At 40.5% G+C, this 27,226-nt stretch overlaps 1 protein-coding gene across 1 annotated transcript in view; it reads right to left on the bottom strand.

Annotated features, from left to right (window-relative positions):
- The window catches only part of dysf (dysferlin, limb girdle muscular dystrophy 2B (autosomal recessive)), a 107,127-nt gene that overhangs the window by 63,440 nt on the left and 16,461 nt on the right, over positions 1-27,226 (bottom strand). Inside the window, exons 3-32 of the mRNA XM_063469493.1 lie at positions 26,499-26,590; positions 24,430-24,535; positions 21,277-21,400; positions 20,157-20,413; positions 19,945-20,073; positions 19,754-19,816; positions 19,583-19,633; positions 19,397-19,427; positions 18,060-18,175; positions 17,784-17,910; positions 17,588-17,691; positions 17,382-17,450; positions 17,245-17,288; positions 16,782-16,864; positions 13,690-13,805; positions 13,196-13,309; positions 12,923-13,100; positions 11,917-12,041; positions 11,573-11,679; positions 10,914-11,109; positions 10,372-10,518; positions 10,135-10,266; positions 9,876-10,042; positions 7,706-7,820; positions 7,525-7,630; positions 7,302-7,444; positions 5,997-6,170; positions 4,962-5,046; positions 4,779-4,856; positions 95-276 (exon numbers count right to left, since the gene is read on the bottom strand). Of these exons, the coding sequence (XP_063325563.1) occupies positions 95-276; positions 4,779-4,856; positions 4,962-5,046; positions 5,997-6,170; positions 7,302-7,444; positions 7,525-7,630; positions 7,706-7,820; positions 9,876-10,042; positions 10,135-10,266; positions 10,372-10,518; positions 10,914-11,109; positions 11,573-11,679; positions 11,917-12,041; positions 12,923-13,100; positions 13,196-13,309; positions 13,690-13,805; positions 16,782-16,864; positions 17,245-17,288; positions 17,382-17,450; positions 17,588-17,691; positions 17,784-17,910; positions 18,060-18,175; positions 19,397-19,427; positions 19,583-19,633; positions 19,754-19,816; positions 19,945-20,073; positions 20,157-20,413; positions 21,277-21,400; positions 24,430-24,535; positions 26,499-26,590 (3,561 nt within the window). The remainder of the gene's footprint in view (positions 1-94; positions 277-4,778; positions 4,857-4,961; positions 5,047-5,996; positions 6,171-7,301; positions 7,445-7,524; positions 7,631-7,705; positions 7,821-9,875; positions 10,043-10,134; positions 10,267-10,371; positions 10,519-10,913; positions 11,110-11,572; positions 11,680-11,916; positions 12,042-12,922; positions 13,101-13,195; positions 13,310-13,689; positions 13,806-16,781; positions 16,865-17,244; positions 17,289-17,381; positions 17,451-17,587; positions 17,692-17,783; positions 17,911-18,059; positions 18,176-19,396; positions 19,428-19,582; positions 19,634-19,753; positions 19,817-19,944; positions 20,074-20,156; positions 20,414-21,276; positions 21,401-24,429; positions 24,536-26,498; positions 26,591-27,226) is intronic.

Raw genomic sequence — 27,226 nt, 5'->3', positions numbered from 1 at the left:
ATACTTACATGTTACACCCATGTTATAGCAATACAGAAAAACAAACAGATGTTCAAAGACCTCTAAATAGCTTTCATGACATTTAAACACTCACGTATGTGTCCTGATCGTAGAGTTCCACTATAATATTGGGAGGGCTGGCCATCGTGACCTCGGAGTCGCCAAAAATCTCCACTTCATAGAAGATGAGCGTCTGGTCCCAAGTGGGATTGAGAGTGTTTCGCACCGTCACCGTCTTCTGGGATTGGTGGAGGAAGGATACTATTGCGTAGGGGTCTGGAGAGAGAAAAACACTGTGAGCCTTTCTTTTCGCTAGTTTAAACTTTGTGAGAGTACATATGATTCGAGGTCTGGCAGAGTCGTTTGGCAGAGTGAGGTCATTTATTTTTTAATGGCTCAATATTTGTTTACTCAACCTATACGGTTTCCTTTACCTATGGAAGATATAATGTTATTGATGTATTAGACTGGATCTTTAAAAGGATTTTTTGCATGACAGTTCCATCCATCCATCCACTTATCTGGGTCCAGGTCAAGAGAATACCCATTTTAGAAGGGAAGCCCATAGCGCCCTCTTCCAGCCATTTCCTCCCACTGTGGACCTTCACAGGGAGGATAAGGAGTATTATCCTCCTGGAGTTGGAACATAATCTCAGGTCCTTTTCCTTTAAAAAGTTACCACCACCACCACTATAATCTGCTAACCCAGACAGGCCTACCCAGAACTTCACCAATGCTGCAGAGGAGTGTCAACCAGGGCAGCCCCTCAACATCCAGAGCCTGAAAGGAGTCACTGTGAATTGTATCCAACCCACAGGCCCAGTGAAACAGAGTTTTCTTGCTACCTCAGTGACCTCAACCACAGTCATGAGTGAGTCGTCTCCAGACCCTGCATCATCTACAGAGATCGTACTAGTGGGGTTTAGGAGATGGGTGAACTATTACATCTAGCTTAATGGATATTGAAGACTTTCAAGAAGCCGGCCCTTAGTGATGCATTAATGAGAAGATTTGTCACTTGCAAATTAGAAAGAATGAAATATAATGCAACTTCTCAGAGAGACCAAACATGTATAAGCAGAGATGGTAGTTTCTGTTTTTCACACTGGGTCTCATTTTGGTCACTCCCAAAAAAAGAAAAAAAAAAGGAAAATTAAATGGTTGCAACATCTTCTGGGCGAAGGTTTTGGAAGCTGCTTACGAGCTTTTGCCGCCCTAATTTGCAAAGCAGAGAGCAAGGTTATTATTGAAGATGCTGAATGAGCTTTTAAAGAGGGTCCTCACAAGTATAGCAGTACAAACTTATGCACGATTATGTCCAAACTGTCCTGGCGTCCTGCACAGTGACATCAGCAGCTTGGGAATGCCAAGCTCGAGACAGAGGGCTGGGAACGCCGCTCTGGGAAGTTTGTTATTCCAGGTTAAAACCGCTCTCCTCCATGTTAAACACACACACACACACACACACACATTGAATTAAACACATGTAGCCTATGTACAGTTACACAGACTGAGTAGTTTGTTGTTTCAGGCCGGGTAAAGAGTCTCTGTGGAGCCGTTAGCATTGGAGTAAACAGAAGTTAAGATGCATTTTCCCACCAGCCCTCAATTAACCCTATATCTAACACACACACACACACTCGCACACAGTGTACAGACACACCACCCATGGTGACCCATTCAATTACCGTCCATTTCCAACATCCCATTAGCTCATAAAAACAGCAATACAAACAGCCCCGGGGGGTTATGTAAGTCTGTGCTTGTGTGTTTTTAGTGAGAGTGTGTGTGTGTATGTTTGTGTAGAGGGGAAGCAGCAGTAGTCAGGACCCCAGTGGGAGCCGCAGAGGGACATAAGCATACGAAGACTGGGAAAAGAGAAAGAGGAGAGGAGGGACGATGGAAAGAAAGAGAAAAGGAGGGAGGAGAGGACAGGAGGAAAAGAGCATTATCTCTAAATGTGGAGATTTTGATCTAAGATTAGATACAGTTTAAAGGAAGAATGATGAAAAAAATCAAGAAGGGGGAATCAGTGGAATCAAGCTACACAAGCATTCTTCATGACTTTATTTCTGCTTTTTGAGGGAACATAGAGCCTTACAAAAGACACTCTGTCAGAATAAAATACTAAAGAGCTTCGCGGCAGTTAAACCTGCAATGTTTAACTTTTGTCTCCATCTTCTGCGTACAGTATGCCCATGAATGACTGCAAAAAATAAAGTACAGCCAGCTTGACAGAAATAGTGGTGAGCACAGTGCATAGCACTTTCTATAAAGTACCTGGGTGTATTAGAAGTTAGTGAGGCCTGTACAGCCTACTTGGGCTACCAAGAATCTAATCAAACAAGTTTTTAAATTCCAAAGTCATCAAATATTGTCTCTACGGGGGAAAGAGTTATGTCATTTTAACATGAGAGTCAAAGGGAATGGACTCACGTTTGAATACAGCTTCAAGTGGTCATTTGAGGAACTGCAGTATAAGGGATTGTCAGGGCTTTTTTTTTTAACCTCAAGAAATTAAACTATTAAGAGAAAATAGTTTTGCTTGTTTGTGGCTTTTTTGAGCACAAAGCTTAAATCAAAGCAGGAAGTAAACCAAACATGTAAAGAGAAGAAACACTTCATCAGCTGATTGCTCTACTTGTTGCTTCGTCAGCAAGCAGTTTCTTGCCCAGATGTGTGGTAAGATCATTGCTTCAGACAGGTTGAAAGAAGCAAACAAACAGAGGCAGACGGCAAAGGGCAAACGGGGAACTATAAAGAGAAGCTTAAAAAGACAGATGTGCAGGAAAAGCAGAAAGAAACACAGACAAAAGATGAAAGGCAATCAGAGAAAAAGACAACAGACAGAAGGAAAAAGAAAACAAGAAAGATCTCAGCGTCTTTAATCATGGACGCCCAGACGCCATGTTACACCAGATTAACGCACAAGTGAAGCCCATCCATCAACTCTACTCATCCATTACACCATGTGTGTGTGTGTGTGCGTGTGTGTGCGCACTAAGGAGACCGAGTGAAGGAGAGTGATAGCGATTCATCATGTCAGTCTGTGGCCAGGATGCTCTCTGAGGTTCTTTCTCTCTAACCCTGTCTTTAACCAACCTCCCATCTATCATCGCTCTCCCCCTCCATCTGTCCGTCCATCCGTTCGTCTGTTCTCTGAGAGCTCTGTTTTTACATGTGAGTCTGCGGTGGGTTTCTGATTAACACAGGCTCGCAGCAGTCACAGTTACCGTGACCTCTCTGAATGGAAGAAAAACATGTTGTTATGTGCGTGTGCTTTGCTCTCTCATTCTGTGCGCCTGTTTTCTGCGCTGCTTCCCTCTGCAGTGCAGTAACACCAGACTCAGTCCTAATCTAAGCTGCACATACACAACTCTGTTCTTCATATCAAAGCTTCTTTTTCTTTATGTCCCATAAGGTTTGCCTGCTGCGGTGCATTTAAAGACTTTATTTATTTATTTGAAAAGTCAAAGGATTGTTAGCAATGACAAAGCGTGAAAAGACACTTGTCAATAGTGATGTTTTAACTTATGAACATATGTTTTCGGCCACATGGGGGCAGCAGAGACATGTTAAATGTAAGTTTAGTATTTGCTCTCTTTTGTATGGAAGCCCGTTTCCGCCACAAAAAAAGGATCCATAACTTGAAATTGTGAGTTATTTTCTCAAAATTTCTAGTTATTTTCTGACTTATTAACTCAAAATTTTGAGAAAAGTAACTCAAAATCTCGAGTTAGTGCTGCCAATCAGTAAGCTGAAGCCTTCAGCTTCAAATGCTACAGCTAAGCCACCGGTATTACATCCAGTCATGAATGCACAGATTGCTGAGTATTTTCAGCGTGGCTTCAAAAATGATGAAATCCTTGTGTTATTAGCTGGATCACATGACGTTACTATCAGCAAACATACTCACGAGATTCATTGTTCCAGGTTTTGCTTCATGTTGTAGTTATATGTGCAGTCGCAGGCCTCCTCAGTTCTTGCTCTCATGTTCTTCGTTGTGAAGTATGTTCTGTCTCCGTTTTTGTTTTCTTTTCTGCATTTGTGTGTTTAGTGTGTTTTATTCTTCCTGTTTTTCTGTGGCCATCTCTTGTCTCTTGTGATTTGTATTTAGCTCTGCCTTCTCTGTCTCATCACTCGTAGTCAGTTTCAGCTGTTCTCCCACCTGTTCCATCATTATCCTATGTGTGTATTTATTGTCTGAACCTTCTGTGCCTTGTCATGTTCTCCCTCCAACTATGTGCTCCGAGTCCTCCTGTGGTGATCACGCAGTGACATATGACAGACTTAAGGTGCATGAGCAGGAAGTCAGTTATGCTTTCTTATTGTACATAATCATTTCATCCACCCTTATTTATTAAATAAAGCTTCCAAATATGCACCCAGAGTCAGGAAAATCTATTTCTAAGACAGAAAGATGAAGGCATCCTACAGATAATGCAGTTTGGGATTATTTTGCACTTTGTATGTTTTTAAAAGCAGCATCTCTTTTACTGCCTTTAACTTTTGTCCTGTATATGTCAACATAACACTCCGATAATCACCACAACCCTAATTTCTTCCTTGAGGGATGCACGAAAATCCATCTTATGTAATAAACAGTGAATATACGGTAATGACACAGATTTGGTGTTTGGATTGGAATAAAAGGGGAAAACAACATGCAAGATTAAAGGTGTCTAACAAAGTAAAATCATCAAAACTGCTGGAAAAAATGATTTGGGGTAAACTTTGGCTGCCAGATGATGCAGCAGTTACAACATTGTCTTCAGTACCTGAGAAGCTGTCTTTGTCCATGGGCATCAGGTCTCTGGCTTGATACAGATAGCAGCGCAGATGGTATCGAGTGCCACCTGCATATATATAAATGCACACACAGACACAGATATGTACACGCATCATTATACAGACAAAAACAGGGAAGGGAAAGAAAGGGAGGAAAAAGGAAGCTGCCTTACGCTCAAAGAAACAGGAAATGGTAGGCCTGTTGACCCCAAACGTGGTCGTTACTGACTTGTCTTCATTCTTGTCCTCTATACTGCTCTGTGGAGGAAGGGGGAGGAGAGGAGCATGATGAAGATCTCATTCAGATTAAAAAAATAAAAATACACAGTACCAGAAACAAAACCTTTTACAAGCACAACACAGCATTTTCTTTCTGTGTGGCCTTTCAAAATAAAAGACTGTATTACTTTTACTGTACAAATAATGATAGGGCAAATCACTTTATTTTATTTTATCTGTACCATTTTTGATGATTTTGTCCACTTAAAGAAACTACTGATGTTACAGCAGACCATCTTCAAGTATGTTGCCAAATACCAGTAATAAAGCACAAAGCCAGGCCAATTAAGGAATAAATTACCCAGAATTTGGAGTGGATGAACTTGATTTTGCAGCAGGAGGTGGAGCAGGTCATGTGCTAATCAGGAGACTGGAGGTTTGACCGCTGGATCTCCAGTCTTGTGCAAGTATTTACCTTTTTTTTTTTTTTTTTTTGGCTGTTTCTGACCCTGTTGAGTTCTCTTTCTGTATTGGCTCTTCAGGTCTGGGTGATGGGCACTTTGTTTTTTCTTTCTAGCTCACTTCAGGTCTCAGCCTGCGCCTCATCAGTCTGTTTCTACTGTTCTTCATTTGGTCTGTGTGATGTTGTCTTTGTTTCTTAAAAATGGCACTTGTGTGGTTGACCTTAAAGAGTTTAACCAATCAGCACTGACGCTCTACCCAAATGTTTTCAGTAGAACCTAGTCCAGGATGGACACTTCATTTTTCCTATGAGAAAAACCCTGAAAGAAGTCCTACAGGTCCCGGTGAGACTATCCAAAAATCACCTGATAGTTCCTGTGGTGGTAAACAGCACGTGCCTGCAGGCAGCCATCAAAAGTTCAGGGTAGGACTTTTCAGAGGAGGATTAGCAGTTTTGAACATGTTAAAGCAAAACACCTGGGTTATGTATTGTTTAGGTGTCTACATAATTTGGGGCACTTCCTCACCAGAGAACACTCAAGGGCAAAGATGGCTGCCGGTCCTGTCTTCTCCAGCGGCTCCATGCGGCGCCTCCACCTGCGCCTCCTGAAGCTGTCCGTTTTCCTGGGCTTGAGGTGGAACCTCCAGCCAAAAAGCGAGGCGTACTCCCAGCCCTCCCTCTCCGCCTCGTCTGGACGCTGCTGTGAACACGAACATAAACTTAAATCAGCTTTTCATTTTCCCCAAAACTAAAAACATGAGGGCAGAAGAGACGCTCAAAGCAAACTTTCCTTTGTTCATTTGTGGAACTTGGCCACCATCTAGTGGTTACTATGGGGAACTTCAGCTGTTCATGACTTAATTTTGAAATTTCATTTTTATTTTAAAATTCAATTTAGGAAAAACTATTAATCCACATTTTTGGCTAACATCATTGTTTCACTTGTCTTCATCAGATCCTTTCTTAATATATCAAATCAGGCCAGCAAATCCTTACTGACATGATATTTTGGTCAAAGATATGTTCTCAAAAGATAAACAAAAAAATCAAAGATACAGTGTATGGAATAAAATAAGCCATCAAACTGATGGAAACTTTAAAACTTTAATGTTCCTCGGACTATGATTATGGTTGCCTTCTTCACATCACCGAATGTCTTAGGGTGGGCAGAAATGATGGAAATGGGGATACACGGATCCGTGACCTAAAAAGAATAGAGTGTAAAGTAGGATATCTTCTGTGTTACAGAATGTATCATAATCCCAGAGTGAGAAAAGTCACTAAAGAACATAATTTCTTCTTAATTTCTTCCTAGAAAACAAGAAAAAAAAACACTTGAGGGATTTACAATATGCAGCATGAAGAAATAGGATTAAGAATTCCAGAGACCAATATGTATTATTTATGGGATTATTTAACAATCATTCATGTAACACCTCATAATATGGCCCACGACTAAGAGTGAATAATAGAACATCATCATGTACATCAACATAATACAGCCCACACTCCGATGGACAGTTTATTTATGATGTCAGACGGTGAATTGTGTTGGGTTTGTTGCAAAGTTACCATAAAATTACGCTGAACTTAAAACTGCTTACAGTATATTTTGCATCTCTTTTCCTGAAAACACCCGAAGTTATGCAAATACACACATTGAAACTCCATTTATTATGCCCTTAGTCGTGGCCCTTGTTATAAAGTGTTACCGCTTTGTTCATTGCTTTTGGCTTTGTTGAAGCGCCAATATTTAATATGTCTGAAAAAGCAGTGAATAAGTATATTTTGTTCAAATTCATGTCAGACTCATTTCCTTCTCTTCTGCTACCTTTCTCAGAGCTTCCATCTTCTGCTGGTCTCGTCGCCTCATCCGTATCCATCGTCTCCGCCGGTTGGTGTGGTACATCTTCTCTGCCGGCACCCATGACTTGGGACGACGGTCTGGGGGAATGGTGATGCCGTACTCCCAGCCTGAACACACAGAAAAGGACTTATTAGTTTTAATTTACTCTCTTTTGTTGAAAGTGGTGTTATTGTGTGCCTGTGCGTACCTTGATCATCCACAGCCCTGTTGAGATCCTCACTCCACTCCACCTCCTCCCATACCCAACCTGGTGGACACTCAACCTCGTCCTTTGGCACCGCCTTCTCCCCGTTCTGACAAAGATACACTTGCTTAGATTTACTGCGATGACTGAAGCCAAAATATGTTAATTAAACACTTATACGTACCACATCCGTGTATCCTTCCTGCATGCCGATCCACTGGCCACCTGGTAGCCTCATCTGGTTTTCAAACACTTCCTCTGTGAAGGTCATGTGACCGGCATCCACATCAAACAGGAGTCTGAAGTATTAACAGCACAAAGCAACAGATACATACACATTAATTTACAAATGACCTTCATTTTTAAATATTTTCATTTGCTACATTTAACTCACTGCTAAACAACTACAGTTGTGGTCAGAAGCTTACATCCATCATCATAGGCATGAATGTTGGGGTAATTTTGGACTTCTAATTTTGGATTTCTCTGATCTACACAGTATACACATTTACCCCCCACACACTCTAATATTTAGTTAAATGTTCATTAGCACAACCAGATGTTTTTGTTAGCCGTCAACAAGCTTCTGGCACAATTCTGGTTGAATATTTGAATACTTTTCTTGGCAGAAACTGTAGAGTTCATTTAAACTGGCTGCTTTCCTGACACGGACCCAACTTTTAAGCTCACTCCAAAAATAGTCAATAGGGTTGAGGTCAGGCTATGGGACGGCAATTCCAGAAGCTTAACATGAGATTGCTTTATCCATTCCAGATGCAGCTTTGAAGCATGTTTGGGATCACTGGTTTGTTGGAACACCCAAATGTGTTCACGTTTCAACCAATAAACTGTTGATTTGAGGTGAAGTTGAATAATTTGGAGGTAGTCCTCTCCCTTCATTATTCCACCCACTTTGTGCAATGTAGCAGTACCACTGGAAGCAAAACAGCCACAGAGCATGATGCCACCACCACCATGCTTGACAGCTGATGTAATGTTCTAGTCCTCCAATATCCCTCTTATCATTGTGGCCAAATAGCTCAATTTTGTCTCATCTCATCATAAAACTTTTCTCCTTGAGGTATTTAAGCTTGTCCATGTGGGCAGCTGCAAATTTCACGTTGAGCTTGAAAGTGTTGATTTTAGGGCAAGGGCTTCTTTCTTCATCTGCAGCCTCTCAGTTCATTATGACGTAAAGTTCACTTCACTGTGGACAGTGATGCTGGTGTTTCAGAGGTTTTCAGTTCATGGCAGGCTTGAGCCTTGGTAGTTCCTGGGTTGTTCCCAAACATCCTAACAAATTTCCTTTCATCTGATTGTGACATTTAGGGTCTTCTTCCAGACCTTAGCAAAGTCATGATACATCTGATTAACTTGTGTTGAATTGTTTGAAATGACAGTCTATTAATCTGTAGCAGTTAAGAAATGGAAACAGACTTTCCAAACTTGTGGAATCTAGAGTTCTCCTTATTTGATCTGAGTTGCTTGTACTTTCTTATTGTTTCAAGTATCAATCAATCCAGTAAGTGCTGTCAAACAAATCCTTTCTATGCTGAGAAGAGAAACTACCAGTTGTCACTCAATCAATAACCATGATTTAATAGACCTTGAAGTTTTTCAGGTTAAGACCTTCAGCCAGAACCTTTAGCACCACTTAATAAAAGATTTAGGCAACTATATGTATATTTGAGTCAGTATGTATACTTTTGACCCTGCTTCAATTCAAGATAATTATATAAATTTCACAAGAGAGCCTCTGAAAATTTTGGAAAAAATCACATCGAGATATTTGAAAGTTTTCCTTTCACACATGTAGCATAAACCAGGAAATAGTCTGGTTCAGTCTGTTTATATCTTATAATGTCTAGAAAAGTTCAGGGCTGCACCTGTGAAAATAAGCAAATCCACAGACTAAATCTATAAGTGTTTTAAAAATATATATACTGTGTAATTTCTAAACAAATGGAGGTAAAGAATGAAAATTAAAGGGAAAATGTTTTTTTTTAACTTACAACTGATTTGCCAAAAAAACCCACATTAATGAAAAGTCACAAAGAGAGTCCAAAAAGCACGATAATAGTACAAAAATTTGCTTTCCTAACATGTATAAGTGTCTCCATCTTTATGTATAAAACTGACTGATGGGTTCCAGCCTGTCCATTTGTTGATATCTGGAGCAAACAAGTTAATCTTAGTGGATAAATTAAGCCTAAAAATGTGCCCCAAAAAATCAGTTAAAGCCTCAAAGTTCCCATGTTCTTTCCAACAGCTTCAGCAGAAACACCAAAGCCTGGAGTTTTAAACTGTTAATCACAGAATAATGAGAGTGCGAAAGGTTAAAGGCACAGACTCACGTCCTCTCGGGGCTGATGTACCAGTCTCCAGCCCAGGACCAACCGGGCGAGGGTTTGAAACTCTCTTTGGGCAGTTTAACTCTTCCGGTGATGTCGCTATACTTGGGGTAGGTTAAACCTGTAGTTCCCCAGCTGCCCACCAGAGCGAGCCGTGTCTGGTTCTCATACTACAGACAGAGAGAAAGAGGCAGGCTGGGATCATTGCTGATATTTAAAGACTTCTTTATGAGACTTCATCCTAGTTCTGTCGACTTCTTACCGCCTCGGCAAAGACAGACAGTTTTCCTTCAGCGTAGTCATTGAAGTGTTTGACATCAGCAGCTAATCCGAACCAAACTTTAACCCTCAACTGACCGGGAAGTTTGGCTTCCCCCCCACTGCCCTGTGGACACTGCACAACAAACACATACAAACGGTCAGTCACACGTTGTATCAAGAAGCTGATTAAAGTAAGAGGTGTAATGTCCTCTGATGTTACTCGACTGTGAGTGTGCACCTTAAGAAAAACAGTCTGCAGCTGACCGCAGTGTTTTCCACAGTGCTGCTGGGAGAAGATGACGGTGCGTGCTGGGATGCGGTGGTACGCTACCCTGCGGTCACCCTGCAACATCCATATCACGATGTCTGGAAGGCTGTTCTGGGGCTGGAAGATTGACGTAAAGGAAGAGAGAGAGAAATTAGTGGTAACCGGTTTTCTTATTAGGATAATTTAAATGAAAAATAATTTATGTAGAATGTGTCCATGTCTCCATCTCTAGGCCAGATAAACTTTCAGAGAGGAAATGGTTGGTCAGCTTGTTTTTTTCAATTAATCTTTTCTTTTTGAAATCAAAGCTCATCACCTTGAATAACATTTAAAATTAATACTTGAATTCATAATAGGAAGACCAAGAAAAGGAGAACTTTCATATGACATGTTTGCTTAAAAATTACTCAAATTATGAACTTTTTGGAGGTCTAGAAGTCTCCTGCGCTCACTTTCACCCACCAGACATCAAGAGCATCTAACTCAAACTGTAGAAGTTTATTTAAACGCACCTCTTCAGCCATGGTCCTCAGCCTGTTGGCCCAGTCCTCAGCCTGCTCCAGCATTGTGGAGAGCTCCGTCTCTGGGCCGTGTTTGAGAGCCAGCGCTGCCGCGGCGATCTGCTGCAGGTGGAGGGTACGAACGTGCCTCAGCGAGCGATCCAGAGGCGTCGCACACTGCCACTGATCGAGAGAGGGCAGCTCCTCACTGGGAAAAGAGCGAAAAAGACGGGAAGCAAACATGGCAGGAAACGAAGAGAAGTTCACCAGTGAGAAGTCACAGGGCTAATGATGTGTGCAGCATGTGCTGGATGATAAAACATCCTTTTTTAAACAAAGAACAAAGATTATTGTCACTAAAAATAATTAATGTATTTTTAATGCTCCAGAGATGATTGCTGCTTAGCTCAATATTATGTATTGAGGCGTCTGCATCTACATGAACTCACTTAAACTGAGTCAGTTCCCTGGATAGAGATCATTTTAATTACTCTATAATTTAACCAGCAAAAATCTGTCGTAAAAGGAATTTAACTATTTTTTCCAGCAAAGTCTTAATGACAAATTAACAATTAAAAAAAACTTCCCTGGATTTCCCTCCCTGCAATGAAGCACATATGAACACTCGGGAATAAGTGGATCACAATAAGTTTAAATAACACTGAGTTTACCTGCAGTCACTGATAAGCTGATCCAACAACTCCACCACTCTGAGCTCCACCTCCTCCAGATCGCCACCAGCCTTTACTGCCAGCTGCACCCTCCGCAGGTTCGCCTCCTGGACAGACAAAGCCGTTCACTCAGTTAAAGCTCAGCATATAAATTTAACAACTGACTCCAGGGAGCTTTGAGTTAAATTACTAACACAGATTTTTTAAAATTTCATTTTAGATAAAAATAACATAAAATAACTATTATTTTCATGTTTGAATATTTGCATAAAAAATTAAGTATTTAAATCTTCAACTCGATTTAGTTGTAACAAGTACAGATGAAGACACATTCGGGCACACACCAGCCTGTCTGTGATAGCCAGCAACATGTTGAGAGCCTCGATCCTTGGCTTGATGTCCTCCCACTCCGAAGAGAGAACAACCACCGGCTTAACATTTCCCCATGGCAGGTAGTAGTAGTGGCAACCTGAAACATACGCACATACATTTACATAGGCAGTAAGAACAGAGACAGTGCTGTAAAAACAATTAAATCACAGTTTTTAAATCACAATCTGCATGAAATTAATCTGCGTTATAAAAACACACATTTTTAATCATCTGAAATGCAGATCCATCGAAATCTGATACTGATCATTGAACACCTATCATCCTCTGTAAACTATATTTGACTTTGAGTTGAGAAACATAGTTTGCTCTTCACTATGTATGCTATATATCAATTATTTATGAGTGATTGTTTTCCTCATTTTCACTATTTGTCCTCATTTTCTGCACGAGGGTACCACTTTGTTGCATTTGAACATTTCTCTTGCTTTTCTGCACACACATTTAGGTGTACAGCAGACATAAACTAGCCAACAGCTCATGATTTCAGTCCTTTTTAGTTCCCAGAGTGTTAAATACGGCTGTTTCGTCAGAGCTGTTGGCATTTCTCAGATGTGTGTAAGGTGTGTATTGGCCTCTTAATCTGTCTCATATGGAAGATTGTAAAGGCATCATATTTATACACACGGGGTAAGTGTAATATGTTTAGGATTGATGTTTTTCATGGCTATACCTAGCCAGCAAGTGAAAACTGAGGAAAACAAAGTTTCAAATGAGAAGTTGACTACACTCGTCTGGATGGCAAAAACTTTTGACATACGCCAACTACACTGCTTCACCTGGGGTGCCAAGTGCATCACCACAGGCTTTAGTACGTGTCTTTAGCGGCAACCATTTTTTGACACCTTGGGATCTTGAAAATGTTTAAATTTGCTTATATTAGTGCATAAAGTTATATTTTGAATATTGTCCTTCTGAATGTCACACCGGTTCCAGCCTGACCTTTGACCTCTGACTCACCGTCAAACACTGCCCTGCTAAACTGAGTAGTGGAGGCCAGAGGAAGGCAGGTGTAGTCGAACTTGTTGCCGTAGTTGCCGATGCTGACTTCAAACTGGATGGCGTCGTCGACGTCCTGGAGGAGCGTGGCCGAGTAAAACGCAACGAAGAGCGAGAACTTCCTCTTCCTGAGAAACTTCTGCATGATGGCGAGGGGCGGTGAAAAGAGGGATTAGTGTATCTGTCTATTTATCCATCTATCCTTCTATCTGGAATCAGGTCCTAATCTCTCACCTCCACCACCAAAAGATCATCTGAGGGTATGTCTTCAGTTTTTTGCTCCGGCTTGTCCACCAGTTTCGTGGTAAGTTCCAGTAAAACCCGGCCTCGGTATGCCACGCCCTCCCCCTGACGGACAGAAAAAAGGGACAGACGCTGGCACTGTCATAGTTTGTCATTACAAACCCAGTCTGTGTAGATAACCATAGATAACCTTTAAACAAATACACCTCCACAGCCTGCATATACTGTAAAACATGGGCACAGCCACTGTGACATCATTCCTAATGAAGCCTTGAGCTGAACGTTCTGATCCAACACCATCTTGGTATTTTAAAACCAAGGGGCACTGTGTGCTCATCTGATACAGACTGGGCCTGCCCAAAAGCACACCCTATCTAATTCTCCTTTTTGTCCTTCAAATGGGTCCATAACATGATATTGAATTCAAAAGGACTTGAAACTAGCCATGGAGATCATGAACTCATTAACAAAGATAAATAGGTTACTTTTCCCAAGTTAAGAGCCTCATGGGGGTCATTGAAGGCGGTGAACTCTCTGGGGCTGCCGTATAGGTTTACAAAACACGGACCAAACGTTGGCAGGAAACCAAGACTGTCATCCACTGTGGGGACAAAAAAAGGACATAATGTTTTATTATGGAAGGGTTAAGATGCAGAACTATGATTAGAATCAAGAAGGTATGATTAAATACAATTAAAGTGATTAGATATTTTCTAGATTTCTCCAAAATTTAGCCATGATTGAAAGAGATTTGAGTTTAGAGAAGAGAACGTCACAACAGTGAAGTGAGACAGTGCAGATGACTGCCCAACTCTTGCACACAAAAGCGTTACAGTACAGAGAGGATGGTGGACGTACTGCCAGAGTGGACGCTCCGTGGAGTCAAGTCATCTGAATGCGTAGAGAGGAAGGATGGTTCAGAATCACAGAAAAAGAGGAAACAGATGTCTTTTGAACGCCACTCAAACTCAAAGCCCAAACATGACATGCAAAACACTTCAGCTTAGCTTGTTTGAAGTACATGACTTTAAACAAGGCGGGCACCCGAGTTATTGCAGAAATAAGTACTTAAGATAAAATACTGTTAGAAAAACAAAGTCTATGAAAGATTAAATATCTTTGTCCCTGATTATTGTTATTTTTACCACATAAAAAATTTTGATATGTTAGACCCTTGCTGCCAGAAGCAGCATCAACACTATGTGTGAGTCAGATTTGGAGGGAAATCTGGTTGATGGCCTTACAACATGAAACAGGAAATCACTCACAGTTATTGGCAACAGAAGATAAAGAAAGGAGGAAAAGAGCTGATGAAAAACATGAAGGTGAGTGAATCACTTTTAACCATGGGTGGTTATTAAAGATGTACACAGCCACCATGGATCGTGAAGTCCTCTTTTGAAGCCTAAAGTTAAACATTTTTGCTCTTGCCAACTTGTTTTTTTCAAACCAGGTGTAATGAGGGATGTAGTAGATGAAAAAAGGTCTTTTTTGCGGCACCATAGAATACAACATAGATTTTTGTTAAGTACTGCAATACTTCTGGGACAGTGACACAACTTACTGCACTGATAAAATAGAATAAAATAGAATAGAACATAATAGCCCTTTATTGCCAATGTGCAGGTACAACGAAACTGTGGGTGCTCCACACTAAATAATAAATATATATGGTAGACAGCAGGAATAAATAGCAAACATGAGAAATATATACGGGGATATATACAAGACAAGAGAAATGTATATAAAACACTTTAGAGAACATGTTGCAAAGTGCTTGGAAGTAGTGCACTTGGTCTGAGTATAAAGTCCGTATGTGAGTGGCCTGAGTGATGAAGGTTACTCAGACCATGGCTCAGAGAAGCATACTGTCCCAGCAGGACAAGTTCTCTACCTCCGCCCTGTACGCTGTCTCATCTCCTTCAGAGATGAGCCCAACCAACAGTAGTGTAATCATCATACCTGATGATGACGTTGGTTGGGTGGGTTGGTGTACAGTCAAATGTGTACAAGGCGTATAGTAGGGGGCTGAGAATGCAGCCCTGGGGTGATCCGATGCCGAGTGAGAGTGAAGGGGAGAGGCGGGAGTTGGACTGATTGAGGCAGGTTGGTGAGGAATGTTATATTACTTCTTTCTGGTGTTTCCTTATCATGGTCTGGTTAAAATGGCTCATTATTATTCACATATTCCAGACAAAGAAGAAATTACATTTATCACAAGCAGTGAGCAAAGCTCATGCATCTTCTCTTTTTCTGCAACCGTAGGCGTCAAAGACTGAAAACTCAAGCAGTGTCAGTGTTTACCACACAAACATTACCGAGTTAGTCTTCATGCATGCCAGTGAAGAAACATCCATGCATTTTATTCACAAACCATGGGTTCATTTGGTGTTTCAAAACTTTACAGTTCAAGGCTAAAACAAAAACATTAACTGAGATGTGCACATTTGGAAGTCACTCCAACGGTAAAGACAGCACATTCATCAGATCCTGATGAAAACCAACACACTAGCAAAGCCATAAACTATAAAGTGATGCATTCAGTTAAAGTGGTGTATTTCAGAGCCACACACACTTGAAGGCATTCCTTCAACACAGTCAAAATCTCAGTTTTAATAGTGTCAGTAATACTGATTGTGTTGTGTGCACAACAAAGTGGAAAAGGGAAAAGCCCATAATATGCACCACTTGCAAGGATGGTATTGCATATTCAAAAACACCTTACAAAACAAGTCGGAGCACGCAGTCAACAAGGTTAGCACGTTCAAGTGAACGTGTGAGCGAATGGTGTAAACATTGCACACAGACCATGTCAGAAGTTGTTTAAAGTCAAGTGTAATAGATGTGTCTACCGATTCAGTCTGCAGCTCCTGAGGGTACTAAGTTAATAGCTTAAGTGTTTGCAGGGAGTATCAACCACACCGATCAAACTGAGTCATTTCCTGATGTGTTAAAAAAATAAACCAAATAAAGCTCAGTGTTTGATCTATAGTACTGTGTTCACTTTTACCCTGTAGGGTGTAGAACTTCACTGCAGTCTGTCATACACCTTCCCAGAAACTTTACTGCAGCAACCACTGTAGGTCTGTTTGTTAGTAACCTATTAACTAGCACAAGGATAATCCATGAAACAAAATGAAGCAGGCTGCAGCTGTTTTTAGGAAACAGTTTAACAAGTATTCTGCCAGCGTAGACAGTGCTGTTTCACTCATGTTTAAACCAGTCAAATTACACATATTTATATAAATAGAAGATGGAACTAAGGTTTTTATAGTTTTGTTGCTCAAGAATAAAGTTGAAGTTAAAGTTGATAAAAACCTTATTTTGACCTGTATGATCAGCTGAAACCTTGCTGAAAATATCTCTAAAACAGGTTGGGCATTTTCCCTAAGCTAATGCTAACTGCTTTCAGACAGTGTGATGTTAAATACTTCAAACAGTGTGATTATCACTGGATGCCAGTAATCAAACCAGGCAAGTTTCAACACTCTGGTGCAGTTCAAATCCAGCCTGAACCAGCCTAATCTGATCTGGTCAGGTAGAGTCTAGTTCAGACTGGTTGCAACTAGTTACTCACCATCTATCTCTCCTCCGGGGGCAGAGATCTTGGACATACAGAGGTGGGTGGTGCCGATAACGTCGTTGTGACTGGCTCTATCCCTAAAATGAGAAAGCCATAGAAGGATGCAAAGCGCATAGGTCAAAATGACATAGGTCAAAATGACATAGCTCAAAATGTATCTTCTACACTAGTGCGGGGTGGGATAATTAATTTTTCTAAGGGGCTAAATGAAATACTAGGACTTTTGTGGTGGGCCACACCGAAGCTTATAAAGAGATAAAGTTAATATTGAGCACAACTGAGTTCAGCTTATTGGTGCAGCACTCCACAACAGTCCCAGTTCCTCATGTGGAAAATTAAATTTTTTGGTGTGGGCCTCCACAAGAGTCCCATCTTATAAAGAGGTCAAATTAATATTGATGATGATGCTAAGTTTGATGAACAAATGTGAGAAAAGGAGATTTTAGCCAGAAATCACCAGTCCAGAATTCTGATCCTCATCTTCTCACACATGGAAGGAAACTGGGAAGAAGAAAGAAAAAAAAAACATGTACTTTCTAGTGACAATAAAAATACAACTTCTTGGCACAAGAATTGTCTGTCTTTATTTCTTACTCTGACTGGCATGGCCAGGCGCTGGTTCCACTGTGGATTGGCATTCTTCTCCAAAGTCTTAGTGCAAATCTGACAACGAAAAACAAGACAATCAACATTTGTTTTTATTAGCTAAAAATGTATTAGCTTTTCAGTTTTATTTTATTTGGTTGTTGACTAACAATCATTTAAGTCAATGTAATGAACTTCTATAAAGTCATATGCACCGTTTTGCCAGCAAAGTGAATCTCCACCAGGGGATCCACCAGATTCTTCCTGTTGCTATCAAACCCAAGAATCTGCCTCATCCCATCCATGAAGGCATCGTCCACTTCAGACAGAGAAGCATATTAGGAATCTATCTCTCTCTCTATATATTTTTCAAGCTTGTCAAATGCACATGGCATAATAGCAGAGACTCACTCTGTGGCAGGTCTTCAGCTCTGAAGATCCTCAGGTTGAACGAGGCTCCTCTCAGTGACAGACCTGCAGGCCTCAACAGGTTTGATTCTATATCCTCTTTATCCTCCACACACTCACGTTTATCAGCCTGCAAACACATTAAAGTACAAATACTCACTTGTGATAATGAGTTGCACAGAAAAAGCACAACCATGTAAAAATAGAACAACTCATGTTTCTTGATTGACCTCATAAATAGCCTTCTAGGACTATCTTGCAAAAGAGTATGAAACTCACCGGTGGCTCATCTCCAGCTGCTAAGACAAACAAGCTGACCTTCAGGTAACCTTTGACCCCAGCAGAAAGGTCGTCAGGATCACAAAGCAGAAGCCACTTCCTCAAGAAGCAGTGCCCTGAAAAGAAGGGAGGAAGAGAGAGGTTTAAAGCCAGAAGCTTGTAAATTCAGGATAAACAAAAGCTGTTTAGACACATGTCTGGAGAAACTTTTCAAGGTTATCTTTTCTCACACAAAGCAGGACATAATGACACCAAGCTGCAACCTGTGGGGCATGCGACAAAAAACCCCCCAAAAAAACCCCATGGCTTTCTGATTGGCATGGACCAAAAAGCGATCTTGATTTTCTAAATATTATATATAATCATCACCCTGGATTCCTATTTAGCTGTAAGCATCATTGTTTGACAGACTTTATGGTTTTTAACACATCAGTATCACTGATATCAATATATCTTCAAATATTTTAACTTTGACTGTCCTGACTGTCAATAATAATACATTTAAATATGTTTTGATTTCATATCTCAAATCATCCTGCTTTTTGTTCTCTTAACACTTGTATAAATGTTTGCTGGACCCCTCAAAGTGAGATGTTACAGCTCATGAGTTCTATGAATACAGCTCTTCATCCAAGCTTGGTAGCTTTAGCAGATAACTTAGCACTCCACCTTCTTATCCAGATATGGTTATTTCTGCCCCCCACCCAAAAAAAACCAGCATGGCAGCAGCAAAAACAATTAACACAGAGGGTTCAAAAAGTGGTTCAGAAAACCAGTGGGTGCCATCATCTAATGGTTCAGAAACATTTTCATACCTGGAACTACTCCATGTGTGGTTTAGCTAAATGGACACAGACAGGAGGCAGCACACAGGACTCTGACTTGCTAGTGTTGAGTACACTGGACAGTTAATTGCATTTGCACCCTGACTCAATCTGACATCACAAAGACTTTGGACCTGGCAGGTTAAAGACCGTTTTAACATTTGTCAAGTGTTCATCTGCCAGGTTGTTGTGCAGCAGCAGTGCCAATGTGTAAGAACAGCTCTTCACTCATCCTTTTTCATAACCACGTATCCAATTCAGGGTCATAGGGATGCTGGAGCCTTTCCCAGCTATCTGAGGGGAAAAAGTCAGGGGACAAGCCCAGGAACCCTTTTGCTGTGAGGTGAGGTGCGAATGCTAGCTGGCTAAATGGCTAAAAGCTAAGTAAATGAAAAATGTCATCAGACCGATGATCAATCTGACATAATTTACAGTTTAGCTTTTAGATCTTTGTTTAATCTTTTTCAAGCAAATGCACCTAAAAATGTTTAAATCATACAAACATATACTGACTGTGCTCATTGTAGATGGTGCCCACATCCATCTGTGGAAAACAGAACACAGAGACAGATGTTTGAGTTCGTCTAATTTCCAAAGTACATGTCCCCCCTCCCCCACTCTAATTTATCACAGTACACCGCAGTCCAATATTCATAGAAATCATAGACTAAAGTTAAAGCTCTAAGCCTGGCAGTTTACCTTGAATTCACCGATCACAGCGTCAGTTCTAAGCGAACGAGAGTCACATACCTGAAAAAGAGAAAGATTATAACTCTGATAAAAATAAGAAATGCTGATAGTGTTGAATTTCTCCTACATGCTTGATTTATTCAAGGTAAACAAATAAAAAAAGAGAAACGTCACACTCACAGTGATGAAAAGGGGTTCGTCAAACAAGTCTGAGGGCGTCTCGAAGAAGTTCAGGAAGAAAGTCTGTGGAGGGAAATAAATGCAAGTTGAAGTTTGAGTAAAAAGCAACATGTAAAGTTATAATAAAAAGCAGTACAGTGCAAAAAAAGAAAGTTATCAAGACAAGCATACTGGCAAAAACATTTATTCACCTCATCAAAGACTGGGTTGTTCCCCTTTCTGATTCGGGTCCTCTTGGACTGCCCGGCAACTGCTATCTTAACAACAGGTTTAATGTTGATACCCGGTAACTGTCGTCCCTCAATGACCCGCACACGAATCTGGACAAGGAGAAGTGTGGACAGTAGCATGTATGGAGTGTAAGTATTCCTTTAATGTGTCTTTTTTAAGTATTGTAACTAACCTGTAGATCCTGTGGTTTGTTGGGTAGCTGTTTGGGCTGACTGCTGGCTCCTCTCCTCCTCTTCCTCAGCCCTCCTTGGGTGTGGTAGGATGGCGGTGAGCGCTTGGGCGTCTGGGCGGTAGGAGATTCCTGGCCCGGGGGCCCCTGAGGACCAATTATCACCATGGAGCGTCCATCGTCTGCTCCCTGGTCCTCTGTGGGCTCAAGCATCATCATACTCTCCGTATCTTCTTCACCCAAAGTATCCAGAGAGATCACTGCACAGAAAGTAGTCCCAGGAAATAAATCTTGGGGTAAACTGACAAAATTGAGACACTGGGTTGGGCAAATGGAGACAGAAGAAGGGGGGAAAAAAACATGCAGTGGCATGAAAAAGTGTTTGCACTCTTCCAGTTTCTTTGTACGTTTTACACTTCAATGTGTCAGATCAACAAACAAGTTTAAATATTTGATAAAGGTAAGATACACAGGTAAACACAAAATGCAGTTCAGTTTCTAAATGAAGGTGTTTATTGTTAAGGGGAAAAACCTCTCCAAACCTACATGGTACTGTGTGAAAACGTGATTGAAGAATTCAAGACTTAAATAGGACCTGCCTGACAAAGTGGAGTAGACCAAAAGATTTTTAAAAGCGAGACATCGAGCTGCAATCCAAGGAAATTCAGGAACAAATGAGAAACAAAGTAATTGAGATCTCTCAGTCTGGAAAAGGTTATAAAGCATTTCTATAGGTTTGGGACTCAAGTGAACCACAGTGAGAGACATTACCCACAAACAGAGAAAACTTGAAACAGTGGTAACCCCTCCCAGGAGTGGTCAGCTGACCAAAATTACAGCAAGAGCTGCGATGGCTCATCCAAGAGGTCACAAAAGAACAACATCCAAAGAACTGCTGAGCAAAATGAACAAAGTCTCATCTAAGTTTGCCAGAAAACATCTTGATGATTCCCAAGACCTTTGGAAAAATACTGTGTGGACTGACGAGACAAAAGTTGAGCTTCATGGAAGGTGTGTGTGTGTCCTTACATCTGCTGTAAAAGTAACACAGTATCTGGAAAGGGGTAAACGCTTTTTCACACCACTGCAATTATTGTTTCACTACATGACACGCTGAGGTTACTTGTGACTGTGTCCAGCTCCACACTAGGATTGTTATGAGGCTGAGGCTCCAGCTGGGGAGGAGGTTGAAACATCGGAGCGGATCCTGGAGGAGGAAGGTAGGAAACTTGCAGGGTCAGCGTGGCCTATGGAAGGCAGAAAACACAATTTGTAGAACATCTGTCATGTTTGGCTGTGTGGCAGGCAGAATGTAGGACTCAAACGCAGGGCTTGGAGACAAAATGCTTAACTAAAGGTGGCAGCTTTATTGCTGGAGAACACAAACTAACACTAGGTACATGAACGCTGAAAAAAAACCCAAAGAAAAGATAAACTAGAACTAAAAATCTTGCACTTGATATTTCATAACATGGCTAGAGAACATGGTGTTTACGCAAGAACACACAGCAAATGTGGAGGACACAACAACAAACAGGGGAAGACTGAGGACTTAAATACACAGGCAGGATAACGAGAGGATGGAGAACAGGTGCACACTCAGCTGGAACTAATCAGACATAAGAAGACAAAGAGGAAGTGAACACATAGGACACTTGTATATGTCTCTGGAGAAAGTACAGTAAAAGGACGATGGAAGAGCAGGTCAGCGGATGGCACTTAATAAGTAACTTAACTGCGATAGCCTTCATGCTATGCTATTCACCTGTCTCATCCTTAAATTAAGGTTAGGCTTAGAGACGGAGTTAGCCACCCTACCCTCAGATTTAATAAAACTGATGCAAGACTGAGTTATAAAAGCAATTCACTCCGTGTTCAGTTGTTTTGATGGTGGAAACTATCCAAAGAGGCCAAAACAGTTATTTAAACAAGGCTGTGATTAATGCTGTTAAGTTTGAGCTTTTAAGACAGGAAGTCGTGACTTATATTTAGTGCCTCTACAGGCCTTTTGAGGAACTGCAATTTTAGCACTTTCTAGCAGTTTTATTTGGGGTTTTTTGTGCCCTACAAGTTGGTTTGAATTAATTTTATCATATTGAATTTCACTTCATCATACACCTCAGCACAAATTATGCATAAAACATGTGGCTCATTGGTCTAGGGCAGGTGTGTCAAACATGACTTGGCCTGGCAAAGACTCCAGTCTGGGACACTGGATCGCTTTGGAAAATGTGAAGGATAACATAATATTGGACTTTTAATTGTATAATTGTATAGTTTGTTTGTATAAGTTACAGCTTTTCCTACTGATAAAGACCTCCCCTGTAGCCATTTGTATTTCACCAAAGTAATTAAGTTATAGATTTCTGTAGTTTAACACATTTCATTCTTAAAATTTAAGCTCAAAGAGTTGTGCTGACTTTCCTTTAGTTGAAATAGTACTTCACTTTTGTATATAAGATATCTCAGGGATTAAAGGTGTAGTTAAACTTCTGCACACTGGCAGAAAGAACCGTTTCATTGGTCTGTTTAAAGTGCAAGTTGTCCCTGGTTTAAACAAGCCCACGGTTCTTCACTTATAGTTCTCTACCCAAACTCAAAGTGGCATTTAACCTCACCACCACCACCACCAGAAAAGACCTGTTTCCTGCACACTGTAATCAAGATGAGTTACCCTGTGGTAGCAGGGGTGGCTTCTACTGTTTCCTTCAACAGGAAAAAGCAGCTTAAGTGATAAGCTGTTATGTTTCTGTAAACAAACTCATCAGACTCAGCCTGTCCAACTCTGGTCAGACTACAATTTCTATGGACTAGATGTTAAGAATGAGAATATCTTGACATGTTTTTCTTGATTTCTTGGATCTATCTCACTACATCTGTGTAAGATTTTGTTTGTGGAAGCAAGTAAGGGCAGATGCATCAAGAAATCAAGAAATCTTTGAAGAAATAATATTAGTTTTATTTTTGTTTATAGCAGAGTTTGCTTTCTATGACTAATGAAGAAAAAACCTGATAAATCACACATTGTACATACCATACAGTGTGTGGGTGTGGGTGTGCGCACATGTATGTGGCATCAATCAGGTCCAGTCTGACAGTGACAGGAAGACTTTGTTTTGGCTTCAGGAAGCAAGGATGGGGAAGAGAACAGTGTTTCATTTGGTGCTATAAAACACTGTAGGTTTGGCTGCCAAGGTGTGTGTGCACATCTGCATGTGTGCGTGCCCACATCTTATACTTCTGCATCTTCTTCTTAAAGACCAATTTGAGTTTGAGCTCTTTTGGAAACTAAAACTACTGAACAATTTTATTTTAGTTGGGGTTGGGTTGGACCTGTAGCTGTGACAACTGGTTTTCTAGGCTACACCTGTATTATGTCAATGTGGGTCTCCATAGAGCAATGTTGCATAATTAGAGGAAAAAGAAAATCAAGCATTTCATCACTGAATAACCATCAGCTGCTAAAGGTTTCTCATCATTAGAAGTGTTTTTTTTTTATTTAAAAAAAAAAGGCTCCAGTAATACTAGCCAGTAACAGATACTGTATTCTAGGTGTCTTTTCAATGAACAATGAACAATAAAAAAAACACCTAGAATTCAATAATAAAGACCCTCAGAGAATACATGCAGAACGAGAAGAACATGCAAGCTAGGACTTTCTTGCAGTGAGGTACTAGTGCTTACTAGAGTTAATTAAATTTGACATAACCTTGCTGATATAAGATAAATAGTGCTGATCACATACTTGGAACAAACTGAAAAAGATGAAAAACATAAAGAACATCTCTTGCTTCCAGCAAGACCTTTGCCTAATTTTGAGCTCATGAGTTCATATTTTCCAACAAAAAAAGTACAAGAAATATAAACGTACTCAGGGTGATACAGAAAATCCATGTTGGATTTCCCCAGCAGCACATGAACACATCAGTGCCTCATCAAGTCCAAGACCCACCCACTAACCACCTGTCGACCATTTTTCTTGACATTACAGACCTGATCAGCCTTAGCCAGAAGATCAGCAAAAAACCCATCTAATAAAATCCACTGCAGTTATTTATAGTTGATTTTATTTGTTGTGGAGAGAGATTTTTGTGTTTCTGTTTCTTCTTTTTTTTTTATTCAGGATCCCAAAGAAGGAAATAACAAATCAACTATGATTCAGAAATGTTGCTCACTTTATTTTAAGCTCAAAAGAGGAAACCTGGAGTGATTTATAATCGACTCGTGATGCAGTTAGGCTGCAGATTAATCAGTCAGTGCAGTTCTGTGTGCTCACCCCTGTGTTGTTCCTCTTGGTGTCCAGCAAGGAGACGGTGAAGGTGGCGGCGAAATTGGGAGAGTTGAGCACATCTCTAAGACCTAGCCGACACTCCCCCAGAAACCTGAAAGAGACACATACCAGAAACACAGAGATGGATCTTAAACATAACTGTGTTATTTACAAAATAACTTCTTTAAAGACACAGCTGGAGTTGATTCCAAGTACATTTTCCCTGGAAGTCCCACTATGAGAATCAAAGAAATGACAGCATTAATATGTCAGCCACCATTAGGCTGAAAAAAACCAAATAAACATATCAGAAAGAGAGAGAAAACTTTAGGACTGGTAAATTCTTAAAAATTAGGAATGCACTAACCAGCTCAGCAACAACCAAGAAAAGCTGATGATCACAAAATTTGTTCCTTTGTTAAAAACAAAACAAAAAAACTCTTCCAAACACCTGGCCAAAGCATGAACACTCTTGAGGAGGCATGCATGCCATTGCCAAAGTCTCCAATAATGAGATGCATTATCTGGCAGAGCATCTCAAAGAAGGAAACCCAGTATTTAGTGATATCCATCTGTTATAGACTTCAAGGACTGAATTACTGCTCTTACTTATGACCACATGACAATAACAGTGTTGCACCTGTGCCTAGTCTCTAATAAACTGTTAGTTTCCCTGTTTCCCCATTCACAGTCATTTTCTGACATCTTACAACATTTATTCCCCAACCTTGGTGGTTATTTTTGTTACCACACAACATTGTCGAGCAAAGTTGTACAGCCTAGCGAGATCAAAGGAAAATGGTAAAGCAAATATATAGTAAATACACCCCAAAATGACAAATATGTACTTCACACATTAAGTCCAGGTGAACAGAAAATCACCCGACAACAAAATAAAAAAAATGCTGTGTAGGTTCTCAGTCATCCAGGTCATGGTACTCTATCCAGCTATGAAACAAAAAGCGACTTGACTTCTTTAAATTTGGCATTTAAACTCTAGTGGGAGTTGTCCCTTAAGAGGCTATCTATCCCCACTGTCAATGGCCATCTTTGAACAGAGGAGGTGGTTTACAACACCAACTGTCTGCCACCTACAACACAGTTTTGAGATCCCTTCCACAGGCGCCTCAACCCCCAATCCTATCTTGCTTTAGGTGATCTCAATAAGTCACATGATAGGGTGGAGCAAGGTCTCACAATGGTTTCATTGGAAAAATCATGACCCATGTGGTGAGGCACAAGATCAGTAGTGGGTAACTGAAGAAGCTTCTCAGATGAGAGGTGAAACGTCTTCAAGAAACTTAAAGACAACCAATCGCTTTTCTTGAAGCTCCTTAGAAAACAAATACTCAGTACAACAATAATGGATTTATGCTGAGAGCTGAGACACAGTCAAATTCCACTGTAATTTGAGTGGCTGATTTATGGATCCATTCATCTTTCAGCACAACAGATAGTGAATGGGTGGGAATTTGGCAGAATAAAAACCACAATGAGGGGAAGACCTGATTCTTTTGTTCCTGCCCCTTCCCTTCCGAAAGAACTCTAACTGGCCTGACATCTTGATCGAGTGAAACAATCCAAAAATAACCCACTAAGGGGTCCACTGGCCACATCTCTACTGTGAGAATGTGCAGCTCCATCTATTCAAACTTAGTATGACAATCCTAAATTTATTATCCCAGGGGTGATTTGTACATATCGCCTCTTTATCTGTCTGTTGGCCAGCACAAGGTTTAAAATGATTTACAAACAGCTGCCAGTGATGAGTGATTAAAAGTAAATATAGCCCGTTTATGTTTGGACTTTAAAACAGACCATTCCCTTTTACTCTTTAGTTGTATTTATGGTTTGATCTATTTTTCTTGTTTAAAACAATTATGCCTCTTTTTTGTAAATCTCTAATGATAAGACCTGTCACCGTCTGAGTTAAGACACTTGCCTGCCTATAAAAGGAAAACCACTTAAAGAAGTTTTTTTGGGGTCATTTTGCGTAAATGAAATGCCTTATACTTCTTCAGTGTTTTGATGCCGCACTGCATCTGAATGCATATAATTAGCATAGCACACAGTACCTGTTTCTCCCCATTTTCTCATGATCTTTAACAACACAGTGAATCTCAGCTCCAGAGTCCAGAGGAATCCCCTTCAGATCCCACTCAAAACCCTGAAGGACACAAAGGAAAGAAATGTTAAAAAAAGAGTGAAAATGGGATCTTATAGGCAGAACATTTTAATGATGATATTTTGTAGTATCCTTACTGCACCTTCATTGCATTATATTTGTGAAGTACTTCTAACTTTACTGCAGTGTTGCAAATAATTTTTTGGTCTGGTTATTTCACTCCCATACAGAGATGTTGTCACAAGTTCACCAGCGCTCGTAATGTTGCAAACTTACTAAATGCACTGAATGTGTTTTTAGGGTATGCTAGATAGCTGGTAAGCTAACACTAGCTGGTAAGCTAACCCAGGGGAAAGCCAATTCAGGGTTGGTTTGAATTCCCAAAACATCATTCCTACAGGCTTGTGTATGTAAAATCAAACAGTTTTTTTTTCTGACTAACGTTAGCTAATGTTAACTTTCACGTTAATTGCAAATTGCTGACTGCATACAGCAAATTTCTATCTTAAGCAGTTATGTTAATTATTACAAATTTCCAAGTCAGATCTAACTTTCAGGTAGCAAATTATTTTACTCGCTATGAGCGGCCTGATGTTGCGAACAGATGTGAATAAAGAAGCAGTCAAAACTAGCATTGTTAGGAACCAACGGCAGATTAATGTAGCATAACAACAGACT

The sequence above is a fragment of the Pelmatolapia mariae genome, linkage group LG3_W (genome assembly GCF_036321145.2).
Source record: "Pelmatolapia mariae isolate MD_Pm_ZW linkage group LG3_W, Pm_UMD_F_2, whole genome shotgun sequence".
Classification (NCBI taxonomy): Eukaryota; Metazoa; Chordata; class Actinopteri; order Cichliformes; family Cichlidae; genus Pelmatolapia; species Pelmatolapia mariae.
This window is presented reverse-complemented; position numbering and strand designations above follow the sequence as displayed.